The sequence below is a fragment of the Molossus molossus genome, unplaced genomic scaffold, assembly GCF_014108415.1.
Source record: "Molossus molossus isolate mMolMol1 unplaced genomic scaffold, mMolMol1.p scaffold_m16_p_12, whole genome shotgun sequence".
NCBI classification, from domain to species: Eukaryota; Metazoa; Chordata; class Mammalia; order Chiroptera; family Molossidae; genus Molossus; species Molossus molossus.
In genome coordinates, this window is record NW_023425347.1 from 71,628,639 (window position 1) to 71,649,826 (window position 21,188).

Sequence of the window (21,188 nt, forward strand, 5' to 3'; positions counted from 1 at the left end):
TCACGTCAATGTTTCTCTCTCTCTCCCCCTCTCTCTCCCTCCCACTCTGTCTGAACAAAAATGCAAAAATGTCCTCAGGTGAGGATTAAAAAAAAAAAATTAGAAAAGCACATTTGGTGAGATATGGTTTACATATGTAAAATTGACCAATTGTAAACTGTACAATTCAGTGGTTTTTAGTATATTTAGATATGTACACCCATCACCACCGTCAACTTTAGAGCAGTTTCATCACCTTAAGAAGAAACCCTATACCCTTTAGTTATCATTTCCCTATCCTGCATGTCCCCTCCCCCAGCCCTAAGCAACCACTAATATACTTTTTGTCTCTATAGATTTCCCTATTCTGGGACTTACTAGGAATGGAATCATATAGTATATAGTCTTTTTACAACTGGCTCCTTTCACTTAGCATAATGTTTTGAAGGGTCATCTGCATTAATAGCATGTATCTGTACTTCATTCCTTTTTATGGCCAATAATATTGCACTGCATGGATAACCCATTTTGCTTTTCCATTTGCCTATTGATGGCCATTTGTATTGTTTCCACCTTTTGGCTATTATAAATAATGCTACTAGAAATATTCTTGTACAAGTTTCTATGTGGACATATGTTTTCATTTCTCTCTAGGATGTGAAATTGATAGGTCATATGATTAAACTCTATGTTTAATTGTTTGAGGAACTGCCAGACTGATTTTCAAAGTGGCTGCATCATTTTACATTCCCACCAATGGTGTATGACAGTTCCGATTTCTCTGTATCCTCACCAACACTTGTTGTTATCTGACTTTTTGTCTTTTTTTTTTTTTTTTTGATCCTCACCTGAGGATATTTTTTCTATTTATCTTCAGATAGAGTTTGGGGGTGGGGAGAGAGAGAGAGAAACATCGATGTGAGAGGATCACATTGGCTGCCTCCTGCACGACCCTGACCAGGGTCAGGGACAAACTGCAACCGAGGTCCATGCCCTTGACCAGAATTGAACCTGTGACTCTTTGGTCCACGGGCTGACGCTCTAACCACTGAGCAAAACCAGCCAGGGTGTTACCTGACTTTTTGATTCTAGCAATCCTAGTGGGTATGAAGTGGTATCTCATCGTGCACAGCAGGCTCTCTTGATATATTCAGAGAACTTGCTTACAGAACAAGAGGCCTTCTAAAGGCTCTTTGGAAATGTTGTTCTTAGATACTTCTTCTCCTTTTCTCCTTCCTCTCCTTTCTTCTACTCTTTTATGATGTGCAGTCACCAACCCCTTGCCCTTCCTTATGTGTCAGGTTCGAGAGATGCTGCGGATGAGAGATTCCAATGGAGCAAGGATGCTGACACTAATAACTGAGCAATTTATGGCCGACCCACGACTCACACTCTGGAGGCAGCAAGGAACAAGCATGACAGATAAGTGTAGGCAGCTCTGGGATGAGCTAGGTAAGTCCCCATATCAGAGAAGTGCTATGTCTGTCCTAGTAGCTTGCTCCACGGCAACAGTATTAGTGAACACTTGGCCATCAGTCATTACATAGATCTTGCTGAGTGAACTTTAGCCCAGCGGGTAGATTTATGCTCTACAGAAGCCACCAGAGTAATTCTGAACTCATTTGTGTTGTTTCCACAGTGTTATACTTTGTTACTGACATCAGCATTCTGTTCCAGATGTTATCACATAGAAATCTTTGCTGAGAGAAAACCTCTTCCCTTGGCTTCTGTTGCATGGCACTAGCCTGGCTCTTCAAGTACTTATCAGCCTTATTTTTCTCCCTTTCCCTGGTCTCTTCTTTTTCACTCCTAAACAGACCTCTAAGGCATAGGGCATTTTCCAAGACTTGGGCCTTGGACTTCTATTTTTCTTCTCTATATGCCCTTGAAAACTTTTTTTTAATATCATGGCTTCAGAGCTTACCTCTATGGTGATCTCAGCCTTGTCTTTTTTTTTCACTTATCTTAGTTCCAGTTCCATATTAGCAGCTACCCTTTGATCATTTCCACTGAAAAATCCCTTGATCAATTTAAGCTTGGGGAATCTAAAATGAACTTGAGCCTCCTACAAAAAACGGTTCCCCTAACTCTGTCATTGCTTCCACCATTCCTTACTCTACCAAGCTTATTGTTGAGCACTTATTTTTCTTTCATTCCCTACAAGTAGTCACCAGCTTCATTTGATTCTCCAGTCTTCAAAATGCAATTTAGTGTTCATTCTCACTTTTTATATTCTATCGCCACTGGTCTCGTTGAAGGCCCTGGAACTTTTAGATTAAATCAGAAGTGTAGCCTCCTGAATGGCCTCTATTGTACATTCTTCTTATTAAGGCCATATTCTTCAGTCATCATTTCTCTTTATTATTTCCTTGCACGAATGCTAAAACTTAACTCCTCTCCTTGTTTTCAGAATCTTTTATACCTTGGACTCATCATCTAATCATGTGTTATATTGAAGAAGTTTTATATGACGTATTCTGAAAGTTCTAATACAGCTCCTTGGTACTTCCCCCCACCCCAGAAGCATCAACAAACTTTCCACTTGTACAAAATAGCACAAGAAAAACTGCAGTTTAGGATTTTGGTGAATTTTTCTGGACCGAAGCCCCTAAAGCATATATTTTCTAGTATTAGGGCCAAAGCCTTGGAAAATGAGGTTTAATGACTCTGGGACTGTACTTGGTTACTTTGGGGCTGGTAAGTGTGGGGTTTTGGTTTGGGTGCTGAGGCTTTTTGATATCACCTAGAGAACTAAAGGCTTTGGAGCTTTCATTAATAATGAATAGTTACATTTTTTTTTTAAATTTTTCTTTATTGATGCCAGAGAGACAGAGGAAGGGAGAGGGAGAGAGAGATGGAAACGGATGAGAGAGAACATCAACTGGCCGCCTCCTTCATGCCCCCAACTGGGGACTGGGCATACAACCTGGGCATGTGCCCCAACCAGAATCTAACTGGCAAACCTCTTGGTGCATGGGTTGATGCTCAACCACTGAGCCATACTGGCTGGGCAGTTACATTATTGTTATGTGCCAATCTCCATGTTAAAGATTGTACTCACATTGTTTCATTTAATTCTCATAACAACACTATGAGGTAATTGTGTATTTATTGCAAAGAAACAGAAACAGCTCTGGTTACTTCTGGATACAGAATAAAATAAAGAATTATAGAAAACTCTCTGCCTTGACATAATCACACTGTCTGAAGTACAAGAATGTCACACTATTAGTCTGTAGCTCCTGATCCAACCATTTGTGACGAGGGTCATATGGTATAATGCATAGCATCTTGGGAACTGCTTCTAGACTCTTTCCTAAGAAGAAATTATAAGCACAGACTCCCTTCCAGATTATGATATTGGCATCTACATATATTTATTTTTATTTAATTTAAATTTTTTAAATCCTCACCGGAGGATATTTTTCCATTTATCTTCAGAGAGAGTGGGAGGGAGGGAGGGAGACAGAGAGAGAGAGAGAGAGAGAGAGAGAGAGAGAGAGAGAGGCATCGATGTGAGAGAGAGAGAGAGAGGCATCCATGTGAGAGAGACACATCGACTGGTTGCCTCCCACGCATCCCTGAGCAGGGTCGGGGATGAATCACAACTGGGGTACATTCCCTTGACTGGAATCGAACCCGTAATTCATTGGTCTGGGGGTTGACCCTCTAACCACTGAGCCAAACCCAGCCCAGACAGCATCTATATATCTTTAGAAGAGAAGGCTGAGTTCAGAAAAGTTAAGTATTTCATTCAGTCACACACTCATTAAGTGGTAGATCTAATACTGAAACCCCAATCTCTCTGACTCCAAATCAAACATCCTTCTGCAACATATACCTCAATTCTGTCTTGTTATGTACTTTTTCCCTCAAAGTGCTTATTTCCTAAGAAATTGAAATTATCCTTCTTCAGAGTCAATTTCATCTGAGGTCTAACCCTCTTGGAGTAATATTTATGACAATCATGGACTTGGGCTTGGTCTTTGGGGCAAAGGTAGATGAGAGAAAGTAAGCAGAGCTAGCTCCCAGTGCTTTTATTTATTTATTTTCCTTTATTGATTTTTAAAGAGAGAAGAAAGGAGACGGAGAGAGATAGAAACATCAATGAGAGAGAACATCAATTGACCTCCTGCATGCCTTCACTAGGGATTGGGCCCACAACTCAGGCATGTGCCCTGACCGGGAATCGAACTGGCGACCTCCTGATGCATGGCTTGACACTCAACCACTGAGCCACACCAGCCGGGCTCCCAGTGCTTTTAAAGCTCTTGTCTTATACTTAGGTTTATTATGAAAAGTTCTGACATTTTTATATATCTAAGAAATAGCTGTATCAATCTTAGCATTCTGCAAAAACAATGGTTCTCAGATTTCTCTGAATCACCTGGAGTACTTGTTTAAACAAATTATGGTGCCTATCCCCAGAGTTTCTAATTTATTAGGTTGGAGTGGGGCCTGACAATTTGCATTTCTAACAGATTCCCAGGGGATGCTGATGCTGCTATTCCAGGGACCACATTTTGAGAACTACTACACTTAAAGGAAGCCTTATGGGGTTAGATACTAGAGCACAGTGCATTCATGCTTCCCTAACTACTCTGAGGATTCCTTCCAGGTCACAAGGCCTGCTCATCTGCAGAGGGCCTAGTCAGAGTTTGTGGGAACTTAGAGAGTGGGCTCACTACTTTCAGTTCCTGAACCAGAGAAAATAGAAGCTATCAGATATGAAGTTTTCTCATCTCCCCATATCTGTAAACATATGCTTTACTTTCTCTTCTGTTAAAATCTATAAAGTATCTGCTCCCATAAAAGGCCAATCCTTACATATTTACTCTGGGTCTTATGCCATCTCATTTTCTCAAGAATTTTGCTCTGCTGCCCTGGCCAGGTAGGTCAGTTGGTTAGAGCATTTTCCCTCTATGCCAAGGCTGCAAGTTCTATCCCTGGTCAGGGAATATACAAAAATCAACCAATGAATGCATAAATAACTGGAACAAGTAATTGTGTTTTCTCTTTCTTTCCCTCTCTCTACCTTCCTCCCTCCCTCTCTCTCAAATTAATTTAAAAAAAAAAAGAATTAGGAAAACAAAGAATTTTGCTCCTGCAGTTATCTACTGGGTCAACCCCACCAGCATACAGATACGCTATATTATCTTCAGTCTCAAAAAACGTGCCTTTGATGTTCCCACCCCTCCCTCCAATCATTGCCCCATTTCTCTTCCAAAGCAACAATTCTTGAAAATCTTCTCTGTAATCACTCTTACTACTTGCTCACCTCCAATGTCTCTCTCCCTCTCTCTCTCTCTCTCTAGTCTTCACCCAAGGATATTTTTCCATTGATTTTTTAAGAAAGAGTGGAAGGGAAGGTAGAAGAGAGAGAGAGAGAGGTTGCCTCCCACAAGACCCTGACTGGGGCTTGGGATCACACCTGCAACACCAGGTATGTGCCCTTGACTGTAATTGGAATGCAGGTTCCATCCCCGGCCCCAATCGGGTTGTGGGAGAGGCAACCAGTCTCTCTCTCTCTCTCTCTCTCTCTCTCTCTCTCTCATTCTCTCTCTTTCACCCTTCCTCCTTCCCTCCCACTCTATCTGAAGATAAATGGAAAAATATCCTCCGGTGAGGATTAAAAAATATATATCATCCAGATGCAGGTAAGTCACAAATTAATGTCTCTAGCCCTGACTTTTATCCTGAGTTCTAAGCTCAGTGTCCAGCTTCCTGCCACTTCTAAGAAACATTCACACTTAATGTGACCATCACAGAACTCTTTATTTGGTGCCAAAGCCTGATTTCCCCCTTGTTTTCTCTATCTCAGTATACAGCAGCAAGATTATATAGCTGCTCAAGAAGAAAATCTAAGAGTCATCCTTGGTTCCCCTGTTTCTTACCTTCTATACCCAATCCAAAACCTGTTGACTCTGAGTTCGAGGGCTGAATGAAATAGTGTATATAAAGTGCTTAATATAATGCCTTGCCCATAAAAATAAACATTATAGATATTGTTTTATTATTAAATTTAGTCTATAATAATTAGGTAAATTTTTAACTTTGGTTAGAGTTTTTGACACTTTTTTTTTAATTGCTAGAAAATATGCTTTTGAATATTGATAACACAGTTCCATGAGTGCTATTATATGCAGGCAACTGTGGGATATTTTGCTTTGGTTCTTTCTTATGTATGATAGCCGCTTAGTGTTTTTGAAATAAATTTAAAAGGACTTAATAAGACAGAAAACTCATTTTTAATTTACAGATGAAAATACATGTACCCACTTTCTAGGGATTTCCTTTTTAATATCTAAATACCTGGGAAATAGGAACTTATTGATGACTAGAGTCACACTGTTTCTTTATCTCTTAAGCCTCTCTCTCAACTCACCCAATCTGTTTTCCGTTCCTATAATCCTATTGATTTTGAGATTGATAAGGTCACTAGAATCCCTTTAGTTGTCAAATGTAATGACCTCTTTTTGGTTCTCATTCTACTTGTGAAGATTAAATGTGAAAATCTTTTACTTCACTATAAATGAAAGACATTTTCTTAAACTGTAAAATAAATGCATGTTACTAATATTGACATTCTGCCACATTAGACATTGCTAATTGGCTCATGTGTCACCAGTTTCTCCTGGGTCTTCCATTTATCTCATCTTTCTCTTTCTTTTGTGCTTATTCCTCCTTCTCTGCTCACGACTTAAATGTTGATGTTTTCTCAGAATTCTGTTCTTAGCATTCCTTTCCACTCATCCTAAATGATGAGGTTTTCTTATCTTTTTTTGTTTGTTGGGAGGGAACCTATTCCTCCCTACATTAACTTTAAAAGAACCAGCAAACAGTATAATACAGACACCATAGGGAAAAAACTACAATGTGAAGAAAAAGTTTTTTCTCATTAGGTTTATACAGGTCTTCAGGATTTTTAAATCTTACAAGTGGAGAAAGTAACTGTTTTATGATCTGAATATTTGTACATCTTTCTTAACTGCCACACTGTTCCAGATTTTTACCTCCTTCACTTAATATATTAAGGATATCGTGCCACCTGGTGTTCATAAAGGACACTGTAATTGGTAGACCTCACATTGCCAATTCCCACTTTTCAGAAAGACCAATTTTTAGTTCTTTTAGTTGCTTTTTCTAATATACTTCCCCTTTTCTAAATAACTATTCTTTTTTTTTATTTTTAAATTCTAGATAACATCTTTTCTCTTCTTACAATGAAAAATGAGGATTTACCTTTGTAAGGGTCACACCCTTAGGATTCTTTCCCAAACAGGCTTTCTCATTCTTTTCAATATGGATAAGCTGAGAATGTTCCAAATCTTTAAGTTCTGCTTCATTTTTTATTAATAATTCTGTCTTAAATAATTTCTCTCTTCTTACATTTTACTGTAATAAGCAGTCAAGAGGAACCAGGCTGTTCCTTCAATACTTTGATTAGATACTTCCTCAGCTAATAATCACTTGCAAGTTCCACCTTCCACAAAACACTAGGACATGAACATAATTTATCCAAGTTCTTTGCCACTTTATAACAAGGATTACCTATCTTTCATTTTTCAATCACATATTCCTCATTTCCATCCGAGACTTTATCAGAATGGCCTTTACTGTCCATATTTTGACCAATATTCTGTTCTCTTCATTCTAATTACCTGTATATTCTCTAAGAAGATTGAGATATTTTCTCTACAGGTCTCCTCTTTTCTTTCTGGGATCTCCCCAGAATCATCTTTAAAAATCTGTTCATAGCAGCATAGACTTTTTCTAGCATGCAGCTCAAAACTCGTCTAGCTTTTACCCTTTGGGTACCCAGTTCCAAAGCAGTTTCCATGTATTTAGGAATTTTTACAGTAGCATCTCACTTTTTGGTATCAATTTCTGTCTTAGTCTGTTTGGGCTGCTGTAACATACCATTGACTAGGTGACTTACAAACAACAAATTTATTTCTCACTGTTCTGGAGGCTGGGAAGTCCTAGATCAAGTGACCAGAAGATGTGGTATCGAGTGAGGTCTGGCTTACTGGTTCACAGACAGTCGTCTTTTCGTTGTGTCCTCACGTAGCAGGAGTGAGGGATCTCATGAGAGATCTCATTCTCATTGAGCCTATAGCATCCAATACGTACACACATGTACATACCAATAACTCCTTCCTCATTCTCTCAAAATAGTGATGTTGTGATTTGGGTTTGAATCAAATGTTAAATAATTTTACATTATTACAACTATAAAAATATTTGTAGCACAGTCTTGTGGTGTACTAATGTTACATTCACTTTCTCATACTACTCTTTTTCCTCTTCAGGAATTAAAAATTACCTTTTTTGTTTATTGTTTGGCTTTTAGGGAGGTTGCAAATTTTTCTGTTATTATTATCTTCAAATTGTCCAATCTAAATGTAAAATCTTCATTTAATGTTTGGTCGTATAAAATAATCTATCAATATTACTATCTTTGTAGTATCATCCTTACTGGAACCCTCTGTTTCCCTTTCCTAACCTGCTTCAGAGTAATCATTGTAGATATTACTCTTCATTGTCATCCTAGGACTTCCCTTTTCCTTTTTTTGTGTGTTGAGCCCCCTGTTTTCCAGATCCAATATCCCCTTCTCCCTGGCATTACTCTCTTGCTTTGGTGGAGTACATCTTTGAGTAGCTTCCTAAGATAAGAGTAAATGGGAGATGAATTCAAGATAATTTTGCATTGCTGAATTTCTATATTTCACTCAAAATGTTTTTAAATCCTAACCTGAAGATATATTTATTGATTTTAGAGAGAAGGAAAGAGGACAGAGAGAGAGAAGGGAGAGAGAAAGAGAAAGAGGGAGAGGAAAACATCAATTGGTTGCATCCTGCACACGCCCCAACTGGGGATCAAACCCGCAACCTAGGTATGTGCCCTGACTGGGAATTGAACTCACAGCCTTTTAGTGCATAGGACGATGCTCCAACCTACTGAGTCACACCAGCCAGAGCATCACCCTCAATTTTTTTTTTAATCCTCACCTGAGGATATTTTTCTGTTGATTTTCAGGTAGAGTGGGAGGGGGAGAGAAAGAGAGAAACATCAGTGTGAGAGAGGCACATCAATTGGTTATCCTCCCACACAACCCCAACCAGGGCCAGTGATCGAACCACAACCAAGGTGCCCTTGACCGAAATCAAACCCATGACTCTTTGGTCCACAGGCCAACTAACTACTCAGCCAAACTGAGCAGGCTATTGCCCTCAGTTTTTATTTATTTACTTTTTATCCTTACCCAAGGACATTTTTCCATTTTTTGTTCAGATACAGTGGGAGGGAGAGAGAGAAACATCGACGTGAAAGGGACACATCAAGTGGCTGCCACCCGCACGACCCAACCAGGGCCGGGGACAAACTGCAACCGAAGTATGTGCCCTTAGCGGGAACCGAACCCAGGTCTCTCTGGACCACAGGCCGATGCTCTAACCGCTGAGCCAAACCGACCAGGGCTATTGCCCTCAATTTTTTAAAATAATTTTTTATTTGTCAATTACAGTTGACATACAATATTATATTAGTTTCAGGTATTACAACATACTGATTATATAAACTTATGAAGTGATCACCTCGATAAATCAAGTACCCATCTGACACTGTACATAGCTATTACAATACTATTGACTATATTCCTTATGCTGTACCTTAAATCCCCATGACTACTCTTTAACCTCAATTTGTATTTTTTAATTCCTTCACTGTTTTTAACCCCCATTCCCCATGCTCATCCCCACCCACCATCGGGCAACCTTCAAAATGATTTCTGTACCTATAAGTCTGTTTTTGTTTTGCTTGTTCATTTATTTTGTTTTATAGATTCCATATATAAGTGAAATCATCTGGCATTTGTCTTTCTCTGACTGACTTATTTCACTCAGCACAGTACCCTCTATGTCCATCTATGTTGTAGATTCAAGATTTTATTTTTTTTATAGCTGAGTCATATTTCATTGTATATATGCACCACTTCTTTATTCACTCATGTACTGATGAATACTTAGGTTGCTTTTATATTTTGGTTATTGTAAATAATACTGCAATGAATATATGATAGATATGTATGTGTCTTTTCAATTTAGTGTTTTGGGTTTCTTCAGATAAATATCTAGAAATTAAATTGCTGGGTTCTTCTTTGTCTCTCATCATAGTTTTGTTTTAAAGTCTGTTTTGTCTGGTATAAGTATTGCTACCACAGCTTTTTGTATAATTTTTTTCCATCCCTCAACTTTCAGTCTTTGTGTGTCTTTTGATCTGAAATAAGTCTCTTGTAGAGAGCATATGTAGGTTCTTGTTTTGTTAACCATTCAGCCACCACATGTCTTTTGATTGGAGCATTTACTCCATTGCCAATTAAAGTAATTGTAGATATGTATTTATTGCCATTTTATTATTCATATTTTTTTTCTTCTTGTTTCTAAAGAAGGCCCTTTAACATTTTTTTTCCTCATCCAAGGATATTTTTCTACTTATTATCAGATAGAGTGGGAGGGAGGGAGAGAGACAGAGAGAAACATCAATGTGATAGAGCCACATCGAATGGTTGCCTCCTGCATGACCCAACCAGGGCCAGGGGTGAACTGCAACCAAGGTATGTGCCCTTGCCCTGGCCAGTTTGGCTCAGCGGTTAGAGTGTTGGCCTGAGGTCCGGAGAGACCCGGGTTCGGTTCCCGCTAAGGGCACGTAATTCGGTTGCAGTTTGTCCCCGGCCCTGGTTGGGTCGTGCGGGTGGCAGCCACTCGATGTGTCCCTTCACATCGATGTTTCTCTCTCTCTTCCTCTCTCTCCTTCCCGCTGTATCTGTACAAAAAAGGGAAAAATGTCCTCGGGTGAGGATAAAAAAAAAAAAAAAAAGGTATGTGCCCTTGACCAGAATCAAACCTGCAACTCATTGGTCAGGGGGGCGATGCTCTAATTGCTGAGCCAAACTGGCCAGAGCCCTTTAACATTTCTTGTAATACAGGTTTGGTGGGAAAAACTCCTTTAGATTTTTGTCTGGAAAGCTCTTTATTTGACTCCCCCACCCCCCGACACGTGGGCTGTGTGCTCCCTCCTACTGTAGTTGAGCTTTGATTGCTGTTACATGTCAGTGGGAGGGATTTACCCCCGGTCTGATATGCTGTGAGGACTGGCTATGAGGACTAGCTATGACCGCAGCAGAGGAGCTGCTGTGCAGGGGTCCACCCCACAGAACAGGACTTACTTTAGCAGAGCTCTTGTGCCTGATGAGTCTGCCCCTTGAGTGTGTCTCTGGCAGATGTGGTTATGTGGTACTCTGGCATGGTCTGAAGCTAGTCTCTGAGTGTACTGGCTCTGAGAGGTGCAGGCCAATATCAGCTGCCACCTGCGCCCTGCCCAGGGCCACCCAGCTTGAGCTACAAAACAATCTGTAGATGGCTGATACTTGTACTGGGCTTGAAGATGCCCAGGATAGGCCAAGCTGCAAACCAAGGCCAGCTATCACTTGTGCCGGGCGCTGGACTACTTAGCAAGAGTTGCAGGGCATGCCAAGCCAGATGCTGCTTGTTTGGGGTTTGTGAACCTTTGAGAGATTTTAGGAAAGTCTGTTACATGAGCCAAGACAGACTGTTTGAATGGGAAGCCACTGGAAATGGCTTAGGTAGGCCTGGAAGTTGGGTGTGGCATGGTCTTCGGGAATCACCAGGGTGGAGCAAACAGTGTTAGCCAAGTTGATGGAGACTCAGATATGGCATACGCCAGCTTTGTTAGGTAAGGGCTCAGCAAAGAACCATGTGCATGGCCTGTGCCAGCACTTCTGTCTGGGAGAAAGCTGGCCCTTCAGCCCTCAACCTGAATCCATACAATTCAATTCCTTCATGTATATGCCTGGAGCCCTTCGAACTGCTGCTGCCCCAGCACTGAAGCTCAGAGCATGTGGATTTGAGTAAATCTGTACATCTGGTACTTCAGCAGCCCTAGCTCTCACTCAGCCACTATCCCCTCTGGTCTTTGCAACCAGAAGTTTTGGGGACTTCTCTTCCTGGCACTAGAACCCTGAGCTGGGGGACCTGGTATGGGGCTGGGACCCATCTTTCTTACTGGGGGATCTTGGCAGTCAAGATAATCCCTCACAATTTTTAACCACCACACACGAGTGTGGGATCAACCCATTTTGTGTCTACACCCCTCCTACCAGTTTTGATGTAGCTTCTTATTTATATCCTTAGTTGTAGTTTAGGGATTTCAGATGGTTCTCAATGATGTTGTTTTTTTGTTTTTTTCTGTAATTTTGATGTGGTTGTGGGAGGATACAAGTGCCATGTTTACCTATCTGCCATCTTGACCGGAATTCTTAGTTACTTTTGAGTGATACTTTGATTGGGTGTAAAATTCTGGGTTGGAAATCTTATCCTTTTCTTTAGAATTTCAAAATCATTTCCCCATTGTCATCTATTTTGTGTTGTTAAGTACCAGACTATCCTGGTTCAGGAGGATGTCCTGTTTTTTCTTTGTCCTCAGTAATCTGATATTTCACAATGATTATCAGTTGCAGTTGGTCTTTTTTTTTTTTAATCCTCACCCGAGGACATTTTTCCATTTATCTTTAGACAGATTAGGAGGGAGGGAGAGAGAAAGAAACATCAGTGCAAGAGAGACACCTGATTGGTCGCCTGCCACATGACCCCAACCAGGGCCGGGGACAAACCGCAACTGAGATACATGCCCTTGGCTGGAATCGAACCCGGGTCTCATTGGTCCACAGGCCAATGCTCTAATCGCTGAGCCAAACTGGCCAGGGTTGTTGGTCTTTTAAATAAATAAACAAAGCCCTGCCCTGGCCAGTTTGCCTCAGCAGTTAGAGTGTCGGCTCGCAGACCAGAGAGACCTGGGTTTGGTTCCCGCTGAGGCCATCTACCTTGGTTGCAGTTTGTCCCTGGCCCCAGTTGGGGTCATGTGGGTGGCAACCAGTCGATGTGTCTCTCTCACATCAATGCCCCCCCCCTTCCTGCTCTATCTGAAGATAAATGCAAAAAATGTCCTTGGGTGAGGATAAAAAATTAAAAATTAAAAATAAATAAATAAATCCAATTGCTTAATACCCAATAATCCTTCTTAAATGAGAGACTGTCTTTTAGTTTGAAACCTTTACTTGAAAAAAATTTTTATTTTCTCACTCTTATTTTCTCTCTGTCTGGAACTAGTTCTGTTACTTGGATATTAGTTTCTGGGTTACTATTCACCAGGCTTAGAGGACAGTCTTCACCGGGGATAAGAAAATAGAGGGCTCCAGCAGGGATGTCTCTAAGAAGATAATAAAATTGATAGATGATTTGATGTGACTGAACATATTAAATAGAGAAAGATCCTCTAATTGTATTTTTTTCCTCTCCTTATTTCTGTATCTTTTCTTTTTATTTATTTAGTTTTGTCTTTTATCTTCTGGAAGATTTTCTCAGTTTTATCTTTCAACTATCTTATAAATTTTAATCTATTTTTGTTATATTTTTAATTTCCAAAAGACCTTTATTTGTTGTTGCATCCTATGCTTGTTTCATGGATGTAGTATCTTCTCACTTTGAGACTATCAATTAGTGTTTCTTTTATTTTATGTTTTCACTGTTCTCTCCCTTGTTTGTATTTTCTTCAGCCCAACTTTTTTTTTCTTCCTCTGTTTGCTTCTTCTCTGTCCTTTATATAAGATGCTTTTCTCATACATCCAATGTTCTTTAGCTGTACATTCTTTTTTCTGTTTATCCTCACCCAAGGACATTTTTCCATTTTTTTTGTTCTGATAGAGTGGGAGGGAGAGAGAGAGAAACATCGACGTGAAAGGGACACATTGAGTGGTTGCCACCCGCACGACCCAACCAGGGCTAGGGACAAACTGCAACCTGGGTTTCTCTGGACCGCAGACCAACGCTCCAACTGCTGAGCCAAATGGCCAGGGCTGTATATTCTTATTTAAGAGTAAGACGCTTAAAAGTAAAAAGGAGGCTGTGTGTTTGTGTGTCATGTCTGTCCTTATCAACTAGTCAGCTTAACTAAGGATGATCTGGTTGGGCTTTCACATTGGAGAACCCCAACTATTAGTACTTCAGTGTTTTCTCCCCTTGGGCTGATTTAGCTCCCCAGAGATAAATCCTCCAGTCTCTTGTCTGTGGGTTATAAGCCTGTAACATCTCAGAACCACGTGGGGAAAGAGGGTGGGGTGAGGGGGTATCAATTTGTTCAGTATGTATAGCTTCCCTTAATCCCTTAGTTTTCAGCTATATGTAGTATTCCTAATCCAGAGTCTCTCTGAATTAGCCTTTCCTGTCTTTTTCCAGGAGAGGGAAGGAGTAGGCACTCAGCTACTTTAAATAGAAGAGGAAATCTGGGAGCCTTTGACAAACTTCTAACCATTTCTACTATGTACTTTCAGTCCCACTTTTAGTGGGGTTTTGCAGTATGAATCAGCCTGCTTTTGGGCTTTCCTAACAGCTGATGGAGATTTCAACTTTGTCAATTCTGCTAAATCAGCTATGACTCATCCATATGATTTTCAGATTCCAAAATTGGTGGCTGTTCTGTTTCATCCCTTCCATTCTCTGTGTCTATGTGAGTTTATGCTTGTTTTTATCCCTTTGCTTTCATTTTAGTGAGGTTTCAGGAGGGAGTTGTGATAAACATATGTGTTGAGTTAACCATCTTTATCTAGAAGTAGCTCACGTTTATTCTTCAAGGGCAAACTCAGGTCATTTCCTTTCTATAACTTTCCCTGACTCCATGTGCAAAATTAATTGTTCCATTATATATGTTCTCATAGGCCTTTATTTATGTCTATGATAGCATTTACCAAGCTTTATAATAATTATTTGGATGACTCCTAACTGTAATACCCTTGAGAACTATCATTATATAATATGATTATATTACATAGTATAGTTTCTTTCTTATGGTAGATTTAAAATTGTTTAATTGAGCTAATAGAAAAGAATATTCATCATCTTTAGTTAGTATTTGAAATTGAGACTAAAATGGCTTTTTTACAACATTCTTACTTGATTTTGAGGGACCTCAAAATAGTGTCTGAACATACCTCCATCCATAGAGGTAGCTCCATCCCAAAGGATGTTTAACTTAAGCCACTCTATAATCAGGCTTATTGCTAACTAGAGATTGAGAATATATATAGCTTAGCTACACAGCCAACCTTGAAAAGAAGAAGTGGGTTTGCTTAAAAAGAAGAGCTATACAATCCAAGTCCAAATAAACCATTTTCCCTGGAAAAAGGAAATACTAAAATTTTACTGTTTGCCAAATGATATGCTAGGCCCTTTGCAAATGTTATCTTGTTTAATTCTCACAATATCTCTACAACATAGGTGTTTTTATTATCTCAGTTTTACAGTTGAGGGATTTGAATATTAGTCCAAAGTCAACTAACCAAAAATTGAAACCTTTTCTAGCACCTCCCTTCTGACCCGTCCTTATGCTAAATGCCCTTCCTCTGCGCTGCTCTTGCACGCTGAACATATTTTTATTTTGAGGTGACTTACCATATTCGAATGGCAATCTGTTTATTTATCTATCTACCCCCACTAGACAGCTAATCAAGGGTAGGAGTAGTGTCTTATTCTCCAGTACAGAGCCTTGAACATGGAAAGCTCTCAATAAATGTTTGTTGGACTGCAGATTCAAGCTAAGAATTCAAGCCTAAATCTGTCTTGGTCATTATCACAAGCATAGATCCAGATATCAAGATAGTCACTCTGCTTTAAGGAAGATTTGGGAAGGAAAAATAAGCCAGTTCTGAAAACTTTAGCAGGTCTCATTTTTTTATATTGAGGAACACTGATGTTTGGGAAACTTTTCCTACCAGCTAAAAATGGAAGAAAAGAGTAAGCTGAACAAGAGTAAGGCTTACACATATATCGAAGAACAGATATGAATAATGTGGGTTGTTTTATTTTCCAGGGGCCTTATGGGTGTGCATCATTTTAAATCCACATTGCAAACTGGAGGAAAAATCCTCTTGGCTGCAGCAACTGCAGAAGTGGAGCAACTTGGATGTTTGTCCCCTGGAAGATGGGAACTATGGGCATGAACTGCCCAACATCACCAACACACTTCCCCAGAATGCCAGTCACAGCCCAGGTGAGCAGATATCTTTGTAGGGTCTTTTTGGCTATCAGAATTGTCATTCTAAATAAGAAAAACCAGTCCTTTTGTTTGTCTTGAAACACAAAACTTTAAATAAGGGTAAGCTTTTATCTTTGACATTGGGGTTGCTGTCGTTTTCCACATCTAGAGTGTCATTATAGTGCCCAGCATAAATTCCTAGAGCCCTCTGCATGAGTCTTCTTTACCCTTCAAGTTCTTCATTATTAATGGATCTTGGCCTCAGTTTGGGTTGGTTTTTAGCTCAGAAAACCTGCTTCAATGGAAGGCTGGAATGCCTGCAGAAAACAGCTTTTAAAAATGTGCTGACAGTTGCCTTTCTTATTTTTCTCTGTTTTTCTCAAATGTTTATACAGCAGGTAAGCTAGGAAGGGTCATGTTCCCAAGTTACTTTTAGGACTCTTGACTCATTTTAAGACAAATCCAATACACTAGTACTGTGCCCTCTGCATTTTGAGCCCAGTGGCCTACTGATATCACTGGGCATCAGCATTTGCATCAGTTTTATTTCATCTAACTCAGGCTATTTGATGGTGCCAACCATTGGGAACCTTTATTGGTAGGAGATTTTGATCAGACATTAATTTTACATGGGGGTCCCTTTTATTTTAGATGATAAATCTGATATTTTTAATCTCAAAAAGAAAATTACTTAAATTATTGTTCTTTTTTTTTTATCCTCATCCAAGGACATTTTTCTATTTTTTGTTGTTGTTGTTGTTCAGATAGAGTGGGGGGTGGGGAGAAACATCGATGTGAAAAGGATACACCGAGTGGTTGACACCCGCACGACCCAACCAGGGCCAGGGAAAAACGGCAACTGAGGTACGTATCCTTAGCAGGAACCAAACCTGGGTCTCTCTGGACTGCAGACCAACACTCTAACCGCTGAGCCAAACCGGCTAGGGCAAATTATTGTTCTTGTTTGGTCTTCATTAACTGTACCATAATTGATTGTCTGTGTATTTAAGATAATTAAGGTAACAAGAGGTGAAAAGGCTGCAATTTTGCCACTTCTTTAAGCTACCCTTTACTAGTACTCATCTAACCTCCACAACACAGGCAGTCATCTTTTTAGTATTGGCTTTGGATTGACATAGAGAGAGTGAAATGCATATAAACACATGCCTCCAATCTGGCATTTTCTTCCTTGTTATAGACTATTGGTGTTATTTATTGTTACTGGTTCTCATTTGAGTATATTGCTTCCTCTGCATTCTTTTCAAGTCGTGGCTGATTTATCTCTCACATCTCTTTGCCATTGGACCTGATGGAAAAATAGGCATACTGCTTATTCTTCATTGCCATTGCTATATCAGTGTCCTTCACTCCTTCCTAAAATACCCCCCAGCTTTAAAATTTATACCATCAAAATATACTGTCTGCTACCCTTCTGGTTTTGGTGATTTGTAGACCTCTGGGTCAATTCCCCCTCATTCCATGAAGATTTTTGGCTATTGGCTTATAACACTACTCTCTGTCACTACTTCTATCATAATTTTTAATGATTTCAGTAGCCACATAGGTGATCCTTCCAATATTCTAGCCTCTCAGTTCTTTGACTTCTTCCCTTTTAATAGTCTCATCTTCCAACATAACTTAGCTATAGAATCCCAAGATCCTACACTAAATCTTGTCATTACCAACAACTTTATTCATAATCTCAATTTAAAGCAACTCTAAATACCCTCACCAGTCTTCACTAGCTTATTTTCTTTAGTATCCCAATTCCAGTAATTCTTTGACCCACTAGGAATTTTGATCCAGTTGTTTTTTTTCATTCTCTCGCTAGTTTCATTTTCCTCCTCATCTAGGTCAGATTCCTTGGTGCATCATTATAATCACTTCCTTGCATACATACTCAGTCCCCCCTTTCCATTAGTTACACTCATGTAATAAATCCCTAATTTTAGTAGTTCAGTCTAACTCTAATTACTCGGTGCTCACGCCTCTATAGTTCAACATGGCAGAGAGAAATACAACAATGATAACCATTCTTATTTTAAGTTTAATGACCACTAATCTCACGTGGATCCATAGTACTGTGTAGACTAGACATTCACTGCATTTCTGTAGTCTGTGTGTGCCTTGTTGCACTCTTCTAAATTACTATTTTCTACCATATTTTCACTAAAACTTTTTATATTTCTGTCTTTCTCACTTTTAGCTGATAACCTTGCTTCCTATTCATTGAGAATACAGAAGATACCAGAAGAGAATTTCCAAAATTATATTACCACATCTGCTTCAGTCTATGCTTATCTACTGTGTTTTTTCCACTGTTTTTGTTTGTTCTTTTCTCTAAATCCAAGCCTTCCACTTATTCTAGAGATCCTATTCCTTCTCTCACTCTTTTTTGTTTTATTTCTCACCTGAGGATATTTTTCTGCCTATTATCAGACAGAGTGGGAGGGAAAGAGAGAGTCAGAGAGAAATATTGGCAAAATAGAGCCACATTGACTGGTTGCCTCCCACACGACTAGGGCCTGGGATGAACACAACCAAGGTATGTGCCCTTGACCGAAATTGAATCTGCGACTCGTTGGTCCGCGGGCTGACGCTCTAACCGCTGAGCCAAACCTGCCAGGGCGTATTCCTTCTCTTTTATACATGACATCATTCTGGAATTCTTTCCTCTCTCTCCTGCATCACAGATTTTTGTGGATTATTCCTGTGAGTATACAAGCCTAGTGTTTTCTCTCTCACCCCCAAACAAGAAATATTTGTGGGTCAACATGCCTCTCTGGTACCTCCCTATTTTTCTGAAGTAGTAGAATAAGTTGTAGAGTTAAGAAAATAATTTAAAAAATAATATATGTTGCCCTGGCCAGTTTGGCTCAGCGGTTAGAGCATCAGCCCTTGGACCAAAGAATCATGGGTTCGATTCTGGTCAAGGGCACTTACCTCGGTTGTGGTTCAGTCCCCGGCTCTGGTCAGGTCATGCGGAAGGCATCTAGTCGATGTGTCTCACTCACATTGATGTTTCTCTCTCTCTCTCCCTTTCTCCCTCCTACTCTATCTGAAGATAAATGGAAAAATATCTTGGGGTGAGGATTAAAAATAATAATAATAATATATTTATCATCTCTATCTCTTCTGCTCTGTTCTCCCTTGAACTCACTCTAGGCTTTCATAACCCCCCTTCAACCCAATACTGAAATAGCTCTTTTACTAGTCACTAATGCTAACCATTGCTAAATCTACTGATTAATTTTCAGACATAATCTTACTTGACCTGTAAGCAGTATTTGTCACAATTGAGCTCTCTCTCCTTGAAACACCTTTTTCATTATTTCCAAGACACTACTATTCTCTCTTGGTTCTCCTCTTATCTTACTTCATTGGCCCCTCCTCCTCAGTCTTTTATTGTCTCCTCCCCACTTCCCAACCTAAAATGCTAGAGTTCCCAGGGCTCAGTCTTTTTTTTTTTTTTTAATCATCCTCACCCGAGGACATTTTTCCATTTTTTTGTTCAGGTAGAGTGGGAGGGATAGAGAGGAACAGAGAGAGAGAGAAACATCGATGTGAAAGGGACACATCGAGTGGTTGCCACCCGCACAACCAGCCGGGGACAAACTGCAACCGATGTACGTGCCCTTAGCGGGAACCGAACCCGGGTCTCTCCGGACCGCAGGCCGATGCTCTAACCGCTGAGCCAAACCGGCCAGGGCCAGGGCTCAGTCCTTAAACCATTTCTCTTTCTTATTGCATTGCATTGTTTTAATAATCATCTATATACTAACAGCTCCCAAATTTATACCTCTTTCTTACAGATTTCCTCTCAACTCCAGATTTGCATGTTCAATGACTTTTCAGTATTTAGATATTTATAGGCATCTCATTAGGATTTCTTACCCCTCAAGCCCCACCAAAACCTGTTCTTCCTGCAGTCTTTCCTATCTCTGGATATGGCAAGTCTATCTTAAAAACCTTGGAGTCGTTCTTGATTTTTCCCTTTTCCTTTCACCCCAGATTTAATCCATGAACAAGTCATATTGCCTTTACTTTCAGAATATATCAAGAATCCATCTACTCTCATCATCCCCACTGCTTATTACTCTGGCCAAGTTACCATCATCTTTCACAAATTATTGCAGTGGCCTTCCTAACTGCTCCTCCTGCTTTTGCTCTTCCACCTAATCGTCTGTTCTCAATACTGCTTCCAGTTAGCCTTTCAAACTGCAAATCACGCCCAGCTAGCATGGCCCAGCTGATCATCATCCCATGGACTGAGGTCCAGGTTCAATTCCCAGTCAGGGCACAGGCCTGGGTTGCAGGCTTGATCCCCAGTAGGGGGTGTGCAGGAGTCAGCTGATTCACGTTGATGTTTCTAGCTTAGCCCTCTCTCCCTTCCTCTCTCTCTTTAAAAAAAAAAAAATCAATAAAAACATTAAAAAATAAAATAAAATGCAAGTCATGCCCTGGCTGGTTTGGCTCAGCAGTTAGAGCATCGGCCCTCGGACTGAAGGGTCACAGGTTTGATTCCTGGTCAAGGGCACACACCTGGGTTGTAGGTTTAATCCCTGGCCCCAGTTGGGGTCATGTGGGAGGCAGCCAATCATTCTGTCTCTCTCATACTGATGTTTCTCTCTCTCTCTCTCCCTCCCTCCTTTCCACTCTATCTAGAAATCAAGGGGAAAATATCCTCAAGTGAGGATTAACAAAAAATAAAATAAAATGCAAGTCACATCATGTACTTCCAACAGCTCAAAGCCCTCCAGTGGCTTCTCATATTACTCAGAAAGCCAAAGTCATCTTTCACTCATGGCCTGAAGGCCCTCATGATCTGGATCCCTAGTATCTCTCTGACCTACCTCATCTCCCATGATTTCCCTGCTTGCTCATTCCATTCCAAGTACACTGGCCTCTTTGCTGCCCTCAAACTCTCCAGATATTTTCCCACCTCAGGATCTCAGCACTTGCTGTTTCTTTTGCCTGAAATGCTCTTCTCTTATTATGTCTTGCCTTCAGTTCCTTCAGGTCTCTGTTCAAATGTTACCTTATTAGAGACTTTTCTATATAAAACAATTATCCCCACCTAACAGTAGTTTGTCTTTCTCCC

General features: G+C 40.1%; 1 protein-coding gene across 1 annotated transcript in view; it reads left to right on the forward strand.

The window, feature by feature from the left end:
* The window catches only part of ZSWIM5 (zinc finger SWIM-type containing 5), a 184,973-nt gene that overhangs the window by 132,150 nt on the left and 31,635 nt on the right, over window positions 1-21,188 (forward strand). Inside the window, exons 4-5 of the mRNA XM_036256434.1 lie at window positions 1,281-1,431; window positions 15,923-16,102. Of these exons, the coding sequence (XP_036112327.1) occupies window positions 1,281-1,431; window positions 15,923-16,102 (331 nt within the window). The remainder of the gene's footprint in view (window positions 1-1,280; window positions 1,432-15,922; window positions 16,103-21,188) is intronic.